Here is a 19,295-nt window from a genome sequence, read left to right on the forward strand (position 1 = left end):
ACTTGCTTTTCACGATAGCTTTATCCATTCATGCCGGCGTAGTCACCGGCCGTCAACATTTTCGCATAAACCATGCCCCCGTTGACACCGATAATAATATTATTGGTGATATATGTTATATATATAAGTCCCGGCCATGACGGGATTCACACGGAGAAACTTATTGCTCAACCTATATATATAGAGAGACAGTTTTGGAGAGAAGATCGCAGATCGGAAGCTTGGTTCAAGAGGAGGAGCTAGTTAATTCCTGACTAACATTCTTGTACTGGTTAATTCCTGGCTCGGCCTGGTAATGGCAGCAGCTTCCTCGAGTACCACTGGCGGTGTGCCTCCTGGGTTTCGATTCCACCCGACGGACGAAGAGCTGCTTCACTACTACTTGGAGAAGAAGGTGTCGTTTCAGAAGTTTGAAATGGATGTTATTAGAGAGGTGGACTTGAATAAGATGGAGCCTTGGGACTTGCAAGGTACGTACTAAACCATGCTTTATATATAATTAAATTAATCTACTGTACGTCTATCTTATTAATTAATTTATGTATATATGCTGTTTTGATCATGGAGGTTAGTATACTCATGTTAGTGCATGCTAGAATCTTAATCATTCTAGAGAATTTGCCAAAACTGAAACGAAAAAGAAGATCGGTTCTAGAATCTTGAATGCTGAGCTTAACCAGCAGGTACTGTAAATTATAGGATCTATTTATATGATCAAAGGCCTATATATATATATATATATATATATATATATATATATATATATATATATATATATATATATATATATATATAGCATTCTAAATGATGATCAATATCGAAAATTAATTAATTCTCTTATAGGCCGGTCAATTTATCTTTCTGAACTAAATGTTTGGATTAGCAAGAGATCAGTCGTTTGAGGCAAATGTCTTCATGATCTCGCTTATATATAATGGAATTAATAATTAGTTGGAAGCAGTAAGAGCTCTGCATGAAATTAATCTGTATTGAAAGATCAGATCACATAAATTAAGTAGTACTTAAATTTAATAAATGTCACAGTAGCAATAATATGAATAACGTACGTTAATTAAGGAACATATATATATATATATATAGATCAATTTCTTGGTAGGTGCATGCATCTATTCCTTTGGAGATCGAATGATCATGCAGGTTTGGCTGTTTAAGGGACTGTGGACCCGTTCGTACGTAACGCTTGCTTGATGAGTTACAAACTTACAAACGTGGGAATTATTAAGAGTTTATTTTTACCGGCCAGGGACGTCCGATATTCGATATTTTGATTGATCAAACTCTTATAAGATAAACGAAATATATATATATATATATATAGATCAATTAATGTCATGAAAATTATAATATAAAGTCGACACTGATCAAGCTAGGAAATTTATTCTTAATTTAAACAAGCATGAAGAATGAGTTGCATAATTTATTAATACAATGCATGCTTCTCCTTCACGAGTACACTCAAAAAATAAAGTAATATTATATTAGTTGCTCTTCCTTCAAGATTTGGCTTTCTCACATGGCGAAGTACTTTTGAGTCAAAACGCTAATTAGATATATATATATATATTTATATATATATATATATATATATATATATATATATAGACACACACGTATACCTTGTTCATGATATGCCCCATATGCATGCATGTGTCGCATATATATATGCAGTACTTAATTTACCCGTGATTAAACCTAATTAATTAGCTGATTAGTATTTTGATGGTGCTGCTTTGCTTATGTTTAGAGAGATGTAAGATTGGATCTACTCCTCAAAACGAGTGGTACTTCTTCAGTCACAAGGATAGGAAGTACCCAACGGGATCAAGGACAAATAGAGCAACAAATGCTGGGTTCTGGAAGGCAACAGGGAGAGACAAGTGCATCAGGAACAGCTACAAAAAGATTGGTATGAGAAAAACGCTTGTTTTCTACAGAGGGAGAGCTCCCCACGGTCAGAAGACTGACTGGATCATGCACGAATACCGGCTTGAAGACGGTGATGATCCACAAGGAAATTCCAATGCTGTAAGTCTTTCAGAGCTCTGCCATGCCCACACCATATAGGAGTATCACTACAAGAAAAAGGCATATTTCCGGCGAGCATATATATTTATAAGAAAATCATTTTCCTTACTTAAAAGGCCGGTTTATTGATGGCCATAAAAGATGCATGTCTTGCATAATTGAGCTTAATTATCGGATCTGTGCATCGATATATATATATAAATAATAATTACAGTCGTGAGTCCATATATATACACGTACATATGCGCGTGAGTGTTATATCAATATATTAGGAAAGCCCTTCTTTCTGAAGGCGAAAATTGAAACGGCCAAGATCTACAATTGAATTAATCAAAACTTTTGTAGTACGCTTTGTTTGACTTCTCTAGTTTTGATTTTTTTTTTTTTTTGTTTTATTCATTTGTACTCTAGGAAGATGGCTGGGTGGTGTGCAGGGTGTTCAAGAAGAAGAATCTATTCAAGGTTGGGAGTGCTGGAGGAGGGTCGAGTATGAACTCGGGTCAACAGCTCAACACCGCTTTAAGCAACAATCAATCTCGTTCCTTTATGCACAGATCAGAAAACCAGTACCTAGCACATCAACACCACAACAAGGGCAACCAACCAAGCTTTGACCCCGAACTAGCACTCCATCAATATTCCCACATCCCAGCAATATCTCAATACTCCCTTTTCCAATCCCAACCCGGCCTTTTTCCGACAGTTGATCACAAGCCCCAGCTCGGCTTTGACTACTCGATCCAGCTCCCTAATAATTCGGAGTCACCCTGCATAATGGTCAAGCAGCTCATGTCAAACTCTAGAGATTGTGAGAGCGGTAGTGAGAGCCTCCGGTACCAGGCTGCTAACTCATGTGAGCCGGGCAGCTTAGAGGTGGGCACATGTTCTGAGCCGGCGGTGGCTCAACAGATGGTAACAGGGAGATCAGAGGTTGAGGTTATGCAGCAATGGGCTATGCTCGACCGCCACCTTGTCACTTCTGATCGTGGTGATCTTGGAAACGAAGACTCCTCCAAAGGGGTGATATTCGAGGATATAAACGCATCATCGTCCGTAAACCAAATCAATCCGCTTTCATTGCGCGGAGAGATGGACTTCTAGTTCTGGGGCTATGGCAAATAGCCGTACGTACGTGCAAAACCGATCAAACAGCATTAATGAAGCAGACCACTAATCAATATGCATGCCTGGTTCTAAATATTAATTTTCCAATATATGCGATCAGTTTAAAAACAAAAAAAAATCTAAGCTGATAGTGATTTATTGGTTTGACTTCGTTCTTTCACTCATTCATTCGAACATTATCACATTGTTTAAATTTTATAAGCCTTCCACTCGATTTGACTGTTTTTATTTTTTGGATAGTGCGTGCAGCGGGTATATATATATATATATATATATAGTACTATACATGCATATGCGAAGGGAGAGTACTATATGGAAGCTAATGAGCTGTGATTCATTAATATTTCAAAACATATTGTACAACAAATTAATAATATTATAGTATATAAATTATGTTATATACTATAATATTCTTTTCTAACTATCATTAAATTAGGTTGATGTAATGTTGGTCATAACCATTATATAAAATTATTGATCTCTAAAATAACAAAAATTAATAAATAATTTTATATTAATAGTACTGGAAGATAAGATCAGTGATCAGATGGATGTATGTTATTAATCATTTCAATCATCATCTTTCATCATCCATTAATATTGTAACATCAATTAATTGAAAAATTATTTGGTATCTTTCAATTATTTGTCGGATATTTGATACTATTCGGTTGATGATCATGTTATAAGGACGATGAGTATAGCATTTTTAATTCTTTTTTTTTTAAAGGTATATAGCATTTTTAATTCTAAACCCTAATTAAGTCTTAAATCTAACAAAATTTAAAGAAATTAATTGTCAAAACTTAAAATTAAAATCTTAATTATACATATAAATTACTGATCAAACTTTTTTTAACTCTTAAAATTAGATTGGAAAACCTTTTCAAATTCAGGAATCCATTTTTCAAGGTTGAAAAAGAAGAATTATAAAACAATTTAGCTTATAAATTATTATTATTATTATTATTATTTTGAAAGACGTATAAATTATAAATTCTATTTAGATTATTCAAGCATATTTCTCGACCGAGAAATAAGAAAACCAACTCTCTTCTCTGCAACGGTAACGGGCGACGCTGCGACTCCTTCACTCTCTTCTTCTTTTCTTCTCTTGGAAACACACACTCTCTCTCCGGTACCCTTCACTGCCTTCCAATCTCCTTCTTTTACCCTCTTCGTGCACCGCCTCACAACACCATCCAATCAAGCCACTTTCCACTGTCAAGCCGCCTACTTGGTTGGCCTAGCACCACCGCACTCCGGTAAGTCCCTCTCTCTCTCTCTCTCTCTCTCTATAGCTAATGTTGGTTGTCTCCGCCCCGTTCACAGCCACACCTCCCAGTGTGTCCCTTCTCCTTGTCCCTCTTCCATATTCGGGTTCAGAGGCGATGTTCAATACCTTGGCTGATCGATTAAGTGGATTTGTGAGAATTGATTTTGTTTTTGATTTTGATTTCTTGAATTCTGATGAAATTCGATTGAATTTATTATTTGGGGATTTTATGTGCACTGGTTGAATGGAGAACGTGAGTTTGTTGTCTGTTTGGGTCATCGAAGTTTTTTTTATTTTATTTGTAGTTTCTCGGCTAGCGAAGATTTTTTTGGTTTGGAATTTTAGTTTCAAAAGAAAGTTATATGCTAAGTAAAATAACATACAATTCATATGTGGTGGGCGCAAGATTGATAAGTTTTGTATATATCTTCTGTTATTTGGATTTTGTTAATCATTTTATCAACTGTTTGATGAAATTCTTGAACTTGAAGGTACTTTGAAAGGCTCTCTTGCTATGGGTGTTGAAGACAGCATGAAAGTAGATGTTGGGGAAGAAGAAGAAGAGGAAGAAGAAGAAGAGGGACAAGAGGAAGAAGAAGAAGGAGGAGAAGAAGAGGACAATGATGATGAAGGGGAGTATACTTTCAGATTTAAAGATGGGATAAATCCCTTGGACTTTGTGGAAGATGATGCTGATTCTGGTGTCCAACCATATGAGCAATTCGAGCGCCTTGAGTATGAAGCTCTGGCTGAGAAAAAACGAAAATCACTTGCCAATAGTCAACGGTAAGAGTTCCATCTCTTAAGGATTAAGTTTTAGTTTCTTTGTTTTTATTTCTTATTCCTTTCGTGTGAGGTTGGAATTTGTATTTTCTTGATTGATTATATCAAGCTCTTCCAAACAGTGAAGAAAATTCAAAGAAGGCCAGGCAAGAAGATATATCTGGAGCAATCATAGATGAAATAATGGAAGCCATGAACTATGGCATTCGAAGGAAATCAAGGAAGGTGTGGAATCTGATAGTAATTGTTATTCTAAATTTTGCAAGTATCACAATGAAAAATAGGCGCAAAATTTACACAAGTTATTTCCATGTATTATTTTCTGGTGTCCCGGAAGCTGGAAATCTGCTTTTACGTTGGTGTTTTTTTTTTATCATAACTTATTTTTAGAATCATTTAAAGTTTTCCTTTTGATCCGATAGCTTTAATCTTCTTACTATTATCTTACTCACGTTTTTTCCCTTCACTCTTGAAAAAAAAATTATCTGATACCATTAAAAGTTATGAATATTCAAAGATATAATAAAGCCTAGAAAAATTGCAGTGTCAAGGCCTCGGAAAGTAACATGTAGTTATGTACTTCTATAAAGGTGGGATAGGCAATTATAAATAAAGACACTTATGTTGATTCTTCAGCCAAGCACCCCCCAACTGCATGACAGTCCACCCCGAGAACTTAAAGAAGGAAACAAAGTGTGATGACCTTGGGAAAGCGCTGGCCACATCTGTGCAATAACCCCAAAAGACTAACCAGTTTAAAGTTTCCCTAGAAGCACTTATAAAATCCAATTTCACCTAGTAAGTAGCCACTATATGACTAGTACCCATCGCTACCTTTTATAACCTACCCACTCTATGTGGATTATTTATATTCTCAATGTGTGACTGGGGTGTTACAAACTCCCTCTCTATTTGTGATGCCCTCATCAGGGTCATGTTATGCAGTGCTTTTGTTTCAAACTGTTATCTTACTAGGTGGCTTTGATACCGTATGTAACGGCCCATGAAAAGTGTTTGCCAGATCTGCACCATAAATCCAAAAATGACTAGTCAATTTGAAGCTTTTTTAGAATCTCTTATGAAGCCCAGTTTCACCTAGCAGGTTGCCAATGTGGGACTTAGTACCCATTGAATGCCTTTATAACCTGCCCCCTATATGTGGCTTATCTATATTCCCAATGTGGGATTGGGGTGTTACAAGAAGGTAGTGGTCCTAGTGGATGTATGCTATCATTTTTGGTTGCTCTCTTCACTCTCGAATAATGGCCTTAAGATTTAGACTTCCGCTGGAAAAAACAGAGAGAGCATAAAAAAGCTCTTAGCATTAGCTGCTTCTTCTTATGCTATGGCAGGACTGACTTCCTGGTCGCTCTGACACTGTTTTTCAAATGCTTTAGGATTTCCAATTTACATAAATTGCAAATACTGATTGTACTTAGGAAGGATATCAAATTGTGATAGTCTAGAGTGAAAAGGAATTAAAGGTTATGCTCCACCTTTTTTTTATTATGTCCCTTATGCAGCCTAAGAAAAGAGGTAGGCGGAAAGGGTCAAAGAATAAACTCAGCCCTGAAATTACAAGAATGCTTGGAGATGCCACTCTTCATTATGCACATGGTTGTTTTGAAGAGGTAAGATGCTTGATGAATTTTGTTGTTGAGCATTAATTTTTTGGGTATTAGATGAAATTGCTACTTTGCTTCTAAGATAAGTATCTCTCTTCAGAAAAGTAATGCATCGTTGCGGCTGTCTACTGAGAGTCATATTTTTGTTAATATGCCAATTGCCAGCTTTGAGATTCTTTGTTATTCACTATTCATTTTGTCTGCCAGGCACTCCTCAATTGTCTTCGATTTGTAAAGTATATCTGCATTAGAAATCTGGCTGTTGCTACACAACACATTTCCTCCTTGCGTAATGCTTGCCATCTTTCAAAAATCTGTGTTGCAAAACATTGCTCCTTGGTTATAATGTTCTTCAGCAGTTACCTTTCAGAGTTTACTCAAGTCTAAGCAGAAATTTATATTTTAGGCGTGGGATCTTTGGCATGGCAGTTTTAGTTGTATTTGATTTAGGGAAGGTTCTAGGGGGTATTACTTCAGCCTTCATCCTTCAATAGTTTTGGTCCGCTAACATGTCGCAAATTTTTTGTTGCAGGCCAAATCAGTGTTGCATGAAGTTATTAGGCTAGCACCAAATTTGCCTGACCCGTATCACACCCTTGGACTTGTCCATAATGCACTTGGTGATGATAAGAAAGCCTCAAATTTCTACATGATTTCTGCGCATTTGAAACCAAAAAATTCATCCCTGTGGAAGCGGCTTCTTACCTGGTCCATGTAAGGTTTCTCATGGTTGTGGGTTCTTTATTTTTTGTACCTTGATCTTATGCATTTAACAGCCTTTTCATCTAATTGTAGACCCATTTGTATTATAATGAATGATGTATATCTGAGGTGCATACGAAACTTATGCAGAGATTCATATTTTTAAGCTCGGTTGTTTGATATTTAATTTCCCTGTTTGTCATTTGATCTTAAACATGCTGTCAGTTCAAGCATGGCGAGACTCTTTTACACCTGGAGCAGCTATGAGATGTTCATTAATGCTTTCACAACTTGAAATGACAATCTTTAATGTGGAGGTTTGACTAATTGTGTTAATCATGGTGTTCGGAAAGCCTTAGGTTTTAGATTCAAACCAGTTTGATCGAGTTGATTAACTAGGGTTCTGGCATATTTTTCTGGATCAAAGTTTCATCTTGGTAATATATATTGGTCTATTAGTACCTATAATATATATATATATATATATATATATATATATTGGTCTATTAGTAGTGTCTTTAGTAGTGTCAACATACAATGTTTTGACATGTTAATCATATTTAGATTTATACTTTAGAAAGAGAATTGCTAAAAAGGAACATTACTGTATGCATTTTTCATCTTTTGTTCCTTCATTTTGTTTTAAGATTCTTTCTTGGATATACCTATCAAAAAAAGATTCTTTCTTGGATAGATGCATTGAAATGGATGATCAATTTAATCAGGCTAATCTTATTTTAAAAAAGTATCATCGTTGCTATTACTTTTACTTGTTTGAGTAGAAATTATCATCGTTGCTAATTTTATTTGCAATCTTTTCACTTGTCAATTTTTTATTTTTAAGGAGCTGAATTAGGAGATAAGTAGCAGTTACAGTACCTCACCTAGTCTTCTGACTTACTTTCTGTCTGTCTGTCTCTTTTTTTTAGGAAATAAAAAATTTCACCTAGTCAATTGGGACGAGAAGTATCTACTTCTTAGTGTTTTCATGCCCGACCTTCTCTTCTCCTTCACTAAATTGCAACTAGCACACTGCGAGTTCCCCATTAAGAACTTCTTTTTCCCTGTTAATTAACACAATTGAGGATTCTATATGTACATTTTCTAATTGATAGTATTGTTTTTGACTTGTTTAATTATTTTTATGTTTGTAACTATTCACCTCACTACTTGTATATGCATGAAAAGAATTGTGGACTTTCAAATGCAGTGAACAAGGAAACATTGGTCAAGCTAATTATTGCCTTTCTAAAGCAATAACGGCGGATCCTAAGGATATTACTCTAAGATCTCATCGTGCATCAATCCATGTTGCGCTTGGAGATTATCAAAAAGCTGCAGAGTCATATGAACAAATATATCAACTTAATCTTGATAACATTGAAGCACTCAAGAAGGGGGCGAAGGTTTTACCTTTTTCCTTGTGAATAAAATCCCTCACAAATTTGATTTGAATTTGCACACAATACCATCATATGTAGTCATGTTGTTTTATGTGTTCTTTTGCTTTGCTTAGTTGATATTTTTTTTTTATAAGTAAAATGAAAATTTTATTGGTATGAATGAAGTAGGTGAAGCCCGTGTATACAGAAAGTATACAAAAGAACACCTAAATACATTCTAGGAACCAGAAATTAAAGCTAGAAAATCATGAACACTAGTTCCATTAAGCACAATGGCTGAAAAGCAAAGCAATAAGGTTCGTACAAAAAAGTTCCGAAGTTCCTCCATTGTGCACTCCCTATCTTCAAAGCACCGATCATTCCTTTCCATCCAGATACACCACATAATGCACAAATGAATCATCCTCCAAACTGCAGCCACTTGGGGGCAGCCTTGAATATGCTTAGTTGATATCAATGTGGTCTTTTCTTTAGATGGAATAGTTTTCTTAATAAAATTTCTATGTTTATTTATATCTACTTTTTTGTAAAGTACATTTTTTTTGGATTTTCTAAACAGTTTATGTTGTTGGTTGAGTGGCTGTAACAACCTGGGGAAACACTAATCACAGATGCAATATATTCTAAAAGGATTGGTAGTAGTTATAATTGAAGCTTTGTGGTTTCACTTATAATTACAAAGCCCAGTTCCACCTAAGATGCAACCAATGTGTGATACTCTAGTATCCAATTAATATGGGATTCAACAGATGGTTGCTTTCATAATCCACCCACCTAATGTGGGACTTAATGAAATAGCTTCACAATCTGGAGTATCATATTGGCAGAGAGCATATATAACGGCCCCTGCTTCCTCCTTTACTCCCATCATTTCCTAACAGTTTATGTATTGGCTGAGAAAGCTGCCACTTTTGTGACGCTTGGTGCAATAGAAGGTTGCTTTCTTTTAATGTTGGTACTGTTGGACATGATTTTTGCCACATTATAGTTGCATGAGGGGAACTTTATATACTTCTACATTTGAAGGTAAAGAGAAGTCCATCAGAGCTATCAAATTGAGTTTTTTTAAGGCCTTGTTTAAATAGACTTCAGTTCATACTTCAGTTTATTTGGACTCATTTTAAGATTGTATTAATCTTCTTAACTTTTGGATTTATTTTGTAATTTCCTATTTTTTTCTATTTTTTCCTTCTGGGTACCCTCATCCTTTATATTTGTGTTGGGTTATCCACGGGCACTTTCTAATATATGTTTCTTGTTTTGAAACTTTGGGGTGAAAGAAATAGCTGAACTTTCAATGCTCATATTTCCCTTGACTAGAACATTTTTCTGTTTGTGAAATTTGTTTTGATTTTCATCTTTTTTATAGTGGAGTTGATTCAGTTTATGCATATATATGGTTATTGTCCACTGCTCTGTTTTTAACTTGACAATGTTAAATACATCTGTCTGCTGTTTCATTTCACTAATGACTCTTTTGAGAACGCGTGTTTTAGAGTTAACTGCAAGTATATGGGGTTTTGTCTAATTCTGATATTTCAGTGATTTATTTTTGGCAAACAATTGTCCATTAATATTATTTTTTTGTCTTGCTTTTCGTTCAGTTGTACCAGAAATGTGGTCAGCTTGAACATTCTGTCCGCATTCTTGAGGATTATGTTAAAAGTCATCCAAGTGAAGCTGATTTGAGTGTGATTGATCTGCTAGCTGGCATATTCATGGAATGTAATTCCCACGAAAAAGCTCTCCAACTTATTGAGCATGCAAACCTAACCTACTATTCAGGAAAAGAGCCGCCTTTGAATTTGACAGTAAAAGAAGGAATCTGTCATGTTCACCTTAAAAATTTGGAGAAGGCAGAGGTTTGCTACATTTGTACTTTATACTAATCGTTACTATTGTTGATTATTATTCACGGGAGCTCGCAATTATCTTAAGATGCCATAACTCTGGACATGTTAAAAGGGATTGACAGAGAATACTTTGCGTACCATCATTGGCCAAATAATTTATTTTTTGTGTTTAATTTAATGTTCATTCTGAGGTATCTCATAGAGTTCAGTTAGCTTCATGGCATTCCCAGTAGAACTGGATCCCTTTGGGCCACGTGGGCTTACATATTCACCTTATATCCATAACATTTCATTTCCTACCATAGAGGTTAATTCCAATTTGCCCGTGAAATGATCATTTAGCGGCCTATTCTTGATTTGGAGGAGCGCTCCTGCCTTTATCCTGATGTGGGGAATGTCCTGCAGCAATGTGATGTCAGATTTCACTGGCCTATCATTTAGACAGATGTTTGTGATTTCAGGTGTTTCCCATCAAGGTCTCTGGTTCATGCTCAGACGAATTAAAAGTGGTTTTTGCCATTTGGTCCGGTTTCCTCCATTTGCATGCATATGTACAACCCTAAATTCTCAACAATGCCATCCCATATTGACTTTGCCTCGTAGGAAGCTACCAGGGGAAGATCCAAATACTTCATATGCAAAGATGCCATCCTGCATCTGAGGATTAGCCAATGTCTCAATCTCTTCCACACCATCAACAGAAACCAATTCTGATTTAGCCAAGTTAGGCCTCGTTTGTTTTCAGGAAACTTCTCAACTCATCTAATCATTCAACTTTCCCAAATCCCCATACAAAATAAAATAAACAATTCAACTTTTTCAAATCCCAAAACAAAAATAATATTAAACTTCCACTCTGCTTTAGTTAGTTTTGCATCTTTTGTAGGTTGTACTAGTCATTACTACCCTACCCTTCCTTAAAATAAGTGTCCGCTTTGCATTGCATACCTATGGTGTACTTGGGATGCGCCCCTGGTGTTTTTTTTTTAATAAAACATGGTATCTTTGCTTAGCAAAAAGGAAAAAAAAGAAAGTAGTCTTGGATTGCTTATGGTGGTTTGCCGTTTAATGTTGATTGAATTATTTTTGTTTATTACCTATATCCTATATCGAGTTCTTCTATTTTGTAAGTGGTGGTGATTCATATGATGTGCTGATACTTATTTTTAATGTGTTATCTCTTTTGAATGGTTAATCATTATACTTATTCCTGAGGATCTTTGCATTATTTATAGGCTCTCTTCTGTGTTTTGCTGCAAAAAAGCATAAATGATCATGCTGACTTGATCACTGAAGCTGCAGACTCATTGATGAATCTTGAACATTATAACTCTGCATTGAAGTACTATCTGATGTTGGAAGGAAGTGCTGAAGGTGACAATGTAAGAAAAATGATGCTTGATATGAGAACTATATGCGTCTTTCTTGCTGCATCTTATGTTGTCAGCTGATAATGTGCATGAATAAGAACTGGTGTGGTTCTCAATTTAGCTGTTCTGTACAACTTATCAAAAAAAAAAAAATTTAGCTGTGCTGTACTACTGAAATATGTCAGGTCGTTACAAGATATTGAATTATCAGTGAATAATTCTGTTGTGTTACAAGATGGTTGTTCTTATTGCATACTTCTGGTGTACATGGGTTGCACTCTTTTACACCTGGAATAAAATTTACCTTATCCAAAAACTCTGATGTATGAACTTTCCATGCATGAATTTGCCACCTCAAACTCATTCATTTTAGCTTTTGATAATTGGTTAGTGGATGATTCTTGACATTTTGCATAAGGGGTCCCTGTAGGTGATGCTTTATGTGTAAAAGTTCTGGGCTATCATGTGAAATTTTGTCTTTTCCATTCATGGTAACTAAGGAACTCTGCACTCCGTTATATATTGTTTGGACATAGAATTCGTTGGTGGTGCCCAATACTGTTTTGGAGATCTGCAGTCCTGCAGCAACCTTTGTGTGATGTGATGCTTGTGTGAAAGGATGTGCCTTGAGGGTATTGAGTTGTGATTGCTTGATGAAACTTTTATTCTACGTTATCAAGTTCTGTTTTGTTGTTGGCTTGTAAGCTATGACCTTTCAAGGGTTTGTCTCTTTGGTGGACATCCTGTGTACATGGGTTGCTTCCGGTTTGAGACTCTTGTTAAATCGAGTTCCTATAGACTAAGGCAAAAACTTATGAGACGAAAAGTTTTGTTGCAAACTTGGGTGAGAGTGCATTAACGAATGTTCTTAGCTGGTCTTGGTTGTCTTGGTTGTCTTGGTGCTTTAATCAGTTTCTTTGTAAATTTATTTTGTATATTTTTGTTTTGAACATCTATCTATTTTTGCTGCCGATAATGTTGCTTTGTTTCATGCAGGGTTTCTTATATCTGAAAATTGCTCAGTGTTACTCATCCTTGAAAGAAAGATTGCAAGCGATTCTCTTCTTGTACAAAGGTAAACTTAACTCCAACTGATATTTCGGAGTGAATCAATATCTGGAAGTGTAATTTTAAAATTGGAACATATGAAGGGCGTGGGTTTGTCTCCAAAATGATGATTGGAGAGTGTGCTTTGCTAGAGATTAAACAAAGGTAGGACTTATGATTGGAAAGTAGGATCTCAATGTCAAAACGGGAAAAGTCACAAGGGGGTTTCTATGAAGTTTTTCCAAAAAATAAAGGAGCCATTAAGTTACCATGGGACATCTGATTGGCTCCGTATGAAGCTTTTTCTATCTGGATATGGTAGAAGAAAAGAATATTGAGAAAAAGGATAATATTTAAGAACACAAGCTACAGTATCATATTGATGCAAGATTGAGCATTAAGTTTTATGTTTGCACCAGCTAAAACTGTGGCTATTTTTTTTTTATAAGTATGGCCACTCTATTATCACAAGAATGGCAAGAAAAGAAACTTATTCACTTTTTCTCCTACAAAACACCTATAAAAAAAAAAACTACTGACTAGTTTTTCCAATTCAGCTCTACAAATGCTTGAGGATAATGTCAATGCCAGATTAACTCTTTCTTCCCTCCTCCTGGAAGAATCTAAAGAAGATGAAGCAATATTGTTGCTTACTCCAAAAAATTTAGGTACTTTAGATTGAAGTGTTCTATTCCTTATAATTTTGTTGTCGTGCAGCACTGCTTAAATGAACTATTTTCATGTCTTTTGGCTTATATTTGCAGACTCTATCAACCTACCTCCTGAAAAATCTAAACCATGGTGGCTGAATGAAAAGGTGAAATTGAAGCTTGCTCACATATATAGAGCTAAAGGGATGCTTGAGGACTTTGTGGATGCAGTCTTCCCTTTAGTTCGTGAGTCATTATATGTTGAAACTCTTCATCCTAAGGTAATTATGAGACACCATTCAAATACTCTCTCACACCCACCAAGATATATAGAATGGCTCAAAATAAAGAGTTACCCCGAATAATTGCCACCTTGTTGGAAAATAGAATCTCTTGAAAAACGAAGGCGCCAAGAAATGGCCCAACAATGTACCTAAAATTTATTTTACCTATAAAAAAAAACATTGTACCTAAAGCACAAATTCCATTTTGCATGCGTGCTTGTAACTGAATATACATCCTTAAAGGGAAGAAACAAACACAACCTGAAACTTAAATAAGTTGCAATGCACAATAGTCAAATGTAAGTGTATTAACCCATATTGATGCTTCATTTAGGTTAAAGTGAAAAAGAGACTCTCAAGAAAAGTTCTGTTTGAAAGAGTAAGAGTACTGGACGATCAAGAAACGGAGAATGTATTTTGTGGATTTAGACCTGTCGCTGCCTCGTCGGATCTGTGAGTAGTGAATTTTGCCTTGTCTTGACTACATATATCTGTGTATCTGTAGTGCTAGCACTACAGTCTTTTGTTCCGTCTTAATTAATTATTACTTTATCAAAATTAGATTTATTAATACGTGCTTGAGTAGTAGTGTGGCCTACCCACTCCGAAATCTCTTCCCTCATATGGTTTCGATCCTCACTAGTTTAGTATTCTAAATCCTAGTCTCACTTATTATTGTCTTCAAACAAATATATTTTATTTAGCTTTCTTTTTTTGTTCTATTCTATTATAGTTTGAGTTTTTTAAGAAATTTTCATGGATTATTTTGTTCATGCTTGTAACTTATACAAAGCTTTGTATAAGGTCAAAAGCTGCCAGAGCAAGGCGGTTACTTCAGAAGAAGGCAACATTAAGGGAAAAAAAGAGAGCCGAGGCACTGGCTTCAGGGGCTGATTGGCAAAGTGATGATTCTGGGGATGATGAGTCTCCGGTATATATTGTATTTTGCTTTGTTTTGACTTGCTTAAGGAATGAACAGCCTAAGTGATAAATTGTAAGATTTTAGCCTGATCAACCTGGATATATCCCATCTGTGATTCTTTCAGCAAGAAGTGCTCCGAGAACCTCCCTTGCCTGATCTTCTGAAAGATGAAGAGCATCATCGCCTTATAATAGATGTTAGTTATTATTCAACCCTTTCTTTGCTTTGCTTTTCTTTTTCTTTTTTAATAATTTTGTATGCTCTGACCTTCTTCATTTTGTCAATTATAGTTGTGTAAATCATTGGCTTCCTTGCGAAGATACTGGGAAGCATTGGAGATTATTAACCTCACTTTAAGATTGGCTCATAACATGCTGTCTGCAGAGAAGAAAGAGGAGCTTCGATCTCTTGGAGCTCGTAAGTCATCAACTCTTTAGAAGTTGTCTTTCTTTTGAACTCCCTCCTTGGATTAAGGATTCTGCTATTTGTGCGAAAGTCAATTTAAAATTCTGTTAGAAGGATACCTTCCTCGAAAGACTTTGATTTGATGTTCTTTGAAGAAGGAAGACGTGAATATCTTTCGCCATTACTAAGGTGGGATACTTCTTTAATATTCTACAGAGATAGCATACAACACCACAGATCCTAAGCATGGATTTGACTGTGTAAAATACATTGTTCAGCAGCATCCTTACAGCCTTGCTGCCTGGAATTGCTATTACAAAGTAATTTCAAGGTACTTGACCTTTACATTTGCAAAATATGTTGATAATGTTTTTTTACTTGTTCTGAAACATCTATTTAGACACCTGATTTTGTTTTGTTATTCTTGTCTGCCTTTTAATGAGTCACACCATGAACTTTGGGAGAGAGTGATCAAATAAAGATTATGGCAGGACACTGCTGTCAAATGATCAATTTGGATATATGCCTGGACAATTAATTTGGGAAACTATTTCCTTAATTAGGCATTCAATGGAAAATGTAGATAAATGAGCAAAGATCTCCATATTAGGGTAAAAATATTTTAGGTTCAAGGGGTATAGCAAGAATGAAAGAAGCTTCAATTGCGGATCTATTATTTCTATCTCATGGTGCTCCCCGATGGAACGTTGCATTTTTCAGAGACGCACAAGCCTGGGAAGTTGATACTTTCTCAGAGTTCTGTGATTTAGTGTACTCTATCCGTATAATGAGAGGAGTCGAAGACACGATTTGTTGGTGTTCTTGTAAGAAAGGAAAGTTCATTGTTCGCTCCTACTATCAAGCCATGATCATGCTTTTAAAAAAAAAACTATCAAGCCATGATCACACATAATACAAATGCATTCCCATGGAAGAGTATTTGGAAGATGAAAGCACCCTTGAAGGCAAATTGTTTTGTATGGACGGCTTCATTAGAGAAGATCCTTACACCTACAGAAATGCAGCATTATAGTCATGAATTGGTGTTGTATGTGCAAAAAGAGTGGAGAGTCCATAGATCATCTATTACTTCATTGTGAGATTGCTACAACCTTGTAGAATGACTTCTTTGCTCGGTTGGGATTGGCTTGGGTGATGCCAAAAAGGGTAATCAAACTTCTAGCTTCTTGGCAAGGCATTTGGGGCAACTCTCAGATTGCAAAAGTGTGGAAGATTGTCCCAACTTGTCTATGGTGGTGTATTTGGAGGGAGAGGAATGCCGGAAGTTTTGAAGATCGAGAGCGGTCAATGGATGAGATTAGAAGTTTATTTTTCAATACTTTACTCCATTGGTCGATTGTAATTGACTTTAATGGCATGTCTTTCCATGACTTCCTTGTATTGCTAAACTAGCCCACATAGGCGACGCTCTTGTATATGTCCTGTATGCTTGGGTCTTTGCCTATATGATGCTCTATAAAATTTTGTCTATCGATTAATAAAAAAAAAAAAAAAAAAAGGAGCAAGGGGGTCTGATAAAGTAGTGCCGATGTGATTGGAGATATGTAAGATGGACAATAACTGGTGTAAGGTATAGTTTGAGAATAAGGTCCCATGGTGTATGCTTTTTTGTAGCTGGTGACCAGATAGGGAATTCACACCAAATTGCATAAAAGGCTGAGTTTCCCAATATTGGGAGAGAAACCCAATATGGTAAGAGGCTTTACGTTATAATTTTTGTGCCAAAAACATAAATTTCTCTATTAATAGTCCCTGCAAACCTTTCTACAGTTAGTGTCGCATATCAGACTTCAAATTCTCTATATCATTACCTTGTCTACTTCCCAAGTTTGATTTTTTTTTTTCATACAACAGGCTTTCCGATACTTTACTAAAACTATTAATATGCATAGTAGGTGCATTTTTTCTCTTTCTACCTGACTGTTGGACTGCTAAGTTGTATACTGGCTATACCGAGTGAATAGACATATAAGAATGTATGGGAATATAACATATGGCTGACATTCAAATGTTATATCTTCAGAGTGGGCCGTCTACTTACTAACTCCTAGTATTTAGTAAGAGGGCATTCCGCATTTTCAACATTATCTCGTTTGGATATTTGGAGTATCTCATAATTTGGTGAATAGTAGTGAAATGGTTTGGGAATAGTAGTGAAATGGTTTAAGTTAAAGATGTTTTGTTGCGTTTTGGGAAAAGAGAGAAAAAGTTGAATAAAAATATTATAAAGTTAAAAAATTGTTTGAATATAATTTTTTCATATAATTTTTGTTTTGAAGCTTGAAAAAGTTGTATTGATTTTTGTGTTTTGGTTTGAAGTTTGTAAAAGTTGTAATGATTAGATGAAAAAGTTGAAGATTTGTGTTTGAGTGATCTTTGGGAAGAAAATTGTGAGAAGTTTTGAGAATTTCTTATCTCATCTCATTACCCAAACAAGGCTAAATCATCCTTTGATCTGTATTCTATGTTGTAGACTGGAGAATCGGGATTCAAGGCATTTTAAATTTCTACGTGGTATGCTTGGTAAACTCCAAGATTGTGTACCACCCATTATCATCTATGGACATCAGTTTACCATGGCCAGCAATCATCAGCATGCTTCAAGTAAATACCTTGAAGCTTATAAACTGCTGCCAGAGAATCCATTGGTTAATCTTTGTGTTGGTGAGGCCCTTTATTTTTCATTATTTTCTATATCTTCGTTTGAGCGCTGCATATATATGCATTGTTTTTATGCATTTAATCTAGTTGAACTTGAAACATAACATAATGTTGTTTTTACTGCAGGAACTTCCTTGATTAATTTAGCACTAGGATTCAGACTTCAAAACAAGCACCAGTGTCTTGCGCAAGGCTTGGCTTTCCTCTACAACAACTTACATCTTTGTGAAAACAGCCAGGTTCAGTTTAGTAATCCTATTTAACTTTTAAGTATGGTATGCATGCTTTTGAGGTTGTTAGAGGCATCCACATAATTATCAGATGCTTTATATATGCCGGTAATAAGATGCTTGAATACTTAATGGAGTTGTAAAAATGATTTAATAGTCGCAAGATCTTCATTAAAACACCTGAAATGGGTAGAGGGAAACAAAACCAGAAGCCACTGTGGAGCTTAGATGTTTTTACTAAGAGGCATCTTTCGACAGAATGGATACTCGTTTGATGAGTGTGTTTTGATGTCAAATTGAGATCATTCAGGGGCATAAGAGGATCTTATTTTGCCCAAAGACCATATTTTGTGTTCTTAATAGAAAGTGCTTCATGTCATGCAATGCCATGTTCTGGAAAACCTTATTGGAAAGGGAAATTGGCTGACTTAGAAAGCCTTTATGCAGGAAGCGTTATATAACATAGCCAGGGCGTATCATCATGTTGGCCTTGTAACTCTTGCTGCCTTATATTACGAGAAAGTGCTTGCAACTCATGAGAAAGATTACCCCATACCAAAGCTTCCCTGTGAGGATCCAGACATTGTGGAAAATCGGAAGCCGGGATATTGCGACCTCCGCAGAGAAGCAGCTTATAACCTGCATCTGATCTACAAAAAGAGCGGAGCATTTGATCTTGCTAGGCAAGTCTTGAAAGATCATTGCACCATTTGAGTATACATCTCCCATTTACTAACTATTAGCTAGCATGAACAACACTTTGTCTTATTTGTAGATTTACTTGTATAAATTAATTAGCTTATAATATGATGGATGCACTTTGATTGTTGGAATTAAAGAATATTTTATATATTTGACCAGGTCTTTACATTGTTTGGGTCTTACTTTTTTT

The 19,295-nt window shown here is 35.7% G+C and overlaps 2 protein-coding genes across 3 annotated transcripts; both read left to right on the plus strand.

Moving 5' to 3' along the window:
* Positions 1-3,390, plus strand: LOC121249619 (protein BEARSKIN2-like). Its single transcript, XM_041148340.1, has 3 exons — positions 1-470; positions 1,766-2,046; positions 2,458-3,390. The coding sequence occupies exons 1-3, from the start codon at positions 296-298 to the stop codon at positions 3,145-3,147; spliced, it is 1,146 nt and encodes a 381-aa protein (XP_041004274.1). The 5' UTR covers positions 1-295; the 3' UTR covers positions 3,148-3,390.
* Positions 3,391-4,183: 793 nt separating this feature from the next.
* LOC121249620 (general transcription factor 3C polypeptide 3) lies at positions 4,184-19,255 on the plus strand. 2 transcript variants are annotated; one of them, XM_041148342.1, is made up of 19 exons: positions 4,184-4,436; positions 4,939-5,233; positions 5,353-5,455; positions 6,754-6,861; positions 7,388-7,569; positions 8,768-8,963; positions 10,565-10,822; positions 12,049-12,195; positions 13,180-13,258; positions 13,788-13,898; positions 13,995-14,161; positions 14,499-14,617; positions 14,969-15,095; positions 15,211-15,282; positions 15,377-15,503; positions 15,708-15,822; positions 17,986-18,176; positions 18,300-18,412; positions 18,851-19,255. In XM_041148342.1, the coding sequence occupies exons 2-19, from the start codon at positions 4,962-4,964 to the stop codon at positions 19,115-19,117; spliced, it is 2,754 nt and encodes a 917-aa protein (XP_041004276.1). In that variant the 5' UTR covers positions 4,184-4,436; positions 4,939-4,961; the 3' UTR covers positions 19,118-19,255. The 2 variants fall into 2 exon arrangements, with proteins under 2 accessions (XP_041004276.1, XP_041004277.1); XM_041148343.1 differs by lacking the exon at positions 10,565-10,822.
* Positions 19,256-19,295: the final 40 nt, after the last annotated feature.

This window comes from Juglans microcarpa x Juglans regia, chromosome 2D (genome assembly GCF_004785595.1).
Source record: "Juglans microcarpa x Juglans regia isolate MS1-56 chromosome 2D, Jm3101_v1.0, whole genome shotgun sequence".
NCBI classification, from domain to species: domain Eukaryota; kingdom Viridiplantae; phylum Streptophyta; class Magnoliopsida; order Fagales; family Juglandaceae; genus Juglans; species Juglans microcarpa x Juglans regia.

Bases quoted from the DNA above. Each gene is read 5' to 3' on its own strand.
- LOC121249619 (XM_041148340.1), top strand. From the start codon at position 296: ATGGCAGCAGCTTCCTCGAGTACCACTGGCGGTGTGCCTCCTGGGTTT. The intron at 471-1,765 runs GTACGTACTAAA...GCTTATGTTTAG, and splicing joins GGAGCCTTGGGACTTGCAAG to AGAGATGTAAGATTGGATCT. The intron at 2,047-2,457 runs GTAAGTCTTTCA...TTTGTACTCTAG, and splicing joins CACAAGGAAATTCCAATGCT to GAAGATGGCTGGGTGGTGTG.
- LOC121249620 (XM_041148342.1), top strand. From the start codon at position 4,962: ATGGGTGTTGAAGACAGCATGAAAGTAGATGTTGGGGAAGAAGAAGAA. The intron at 12,196-13,179 runs GTAAGAAAAATG...TGTTTCATGCAG, and splicing joins GAAGTGCTGAAGGTGACAAT to GGTTTCTTATATCTGAAAAT. The intron at 18,177-18,299 runs GTGAGGCCCTTT...TTTTTACTGCAG, and splicing joins ATTGGTTAATCTTTGTGTTG to GAACTTCCTTGATTAATTTA.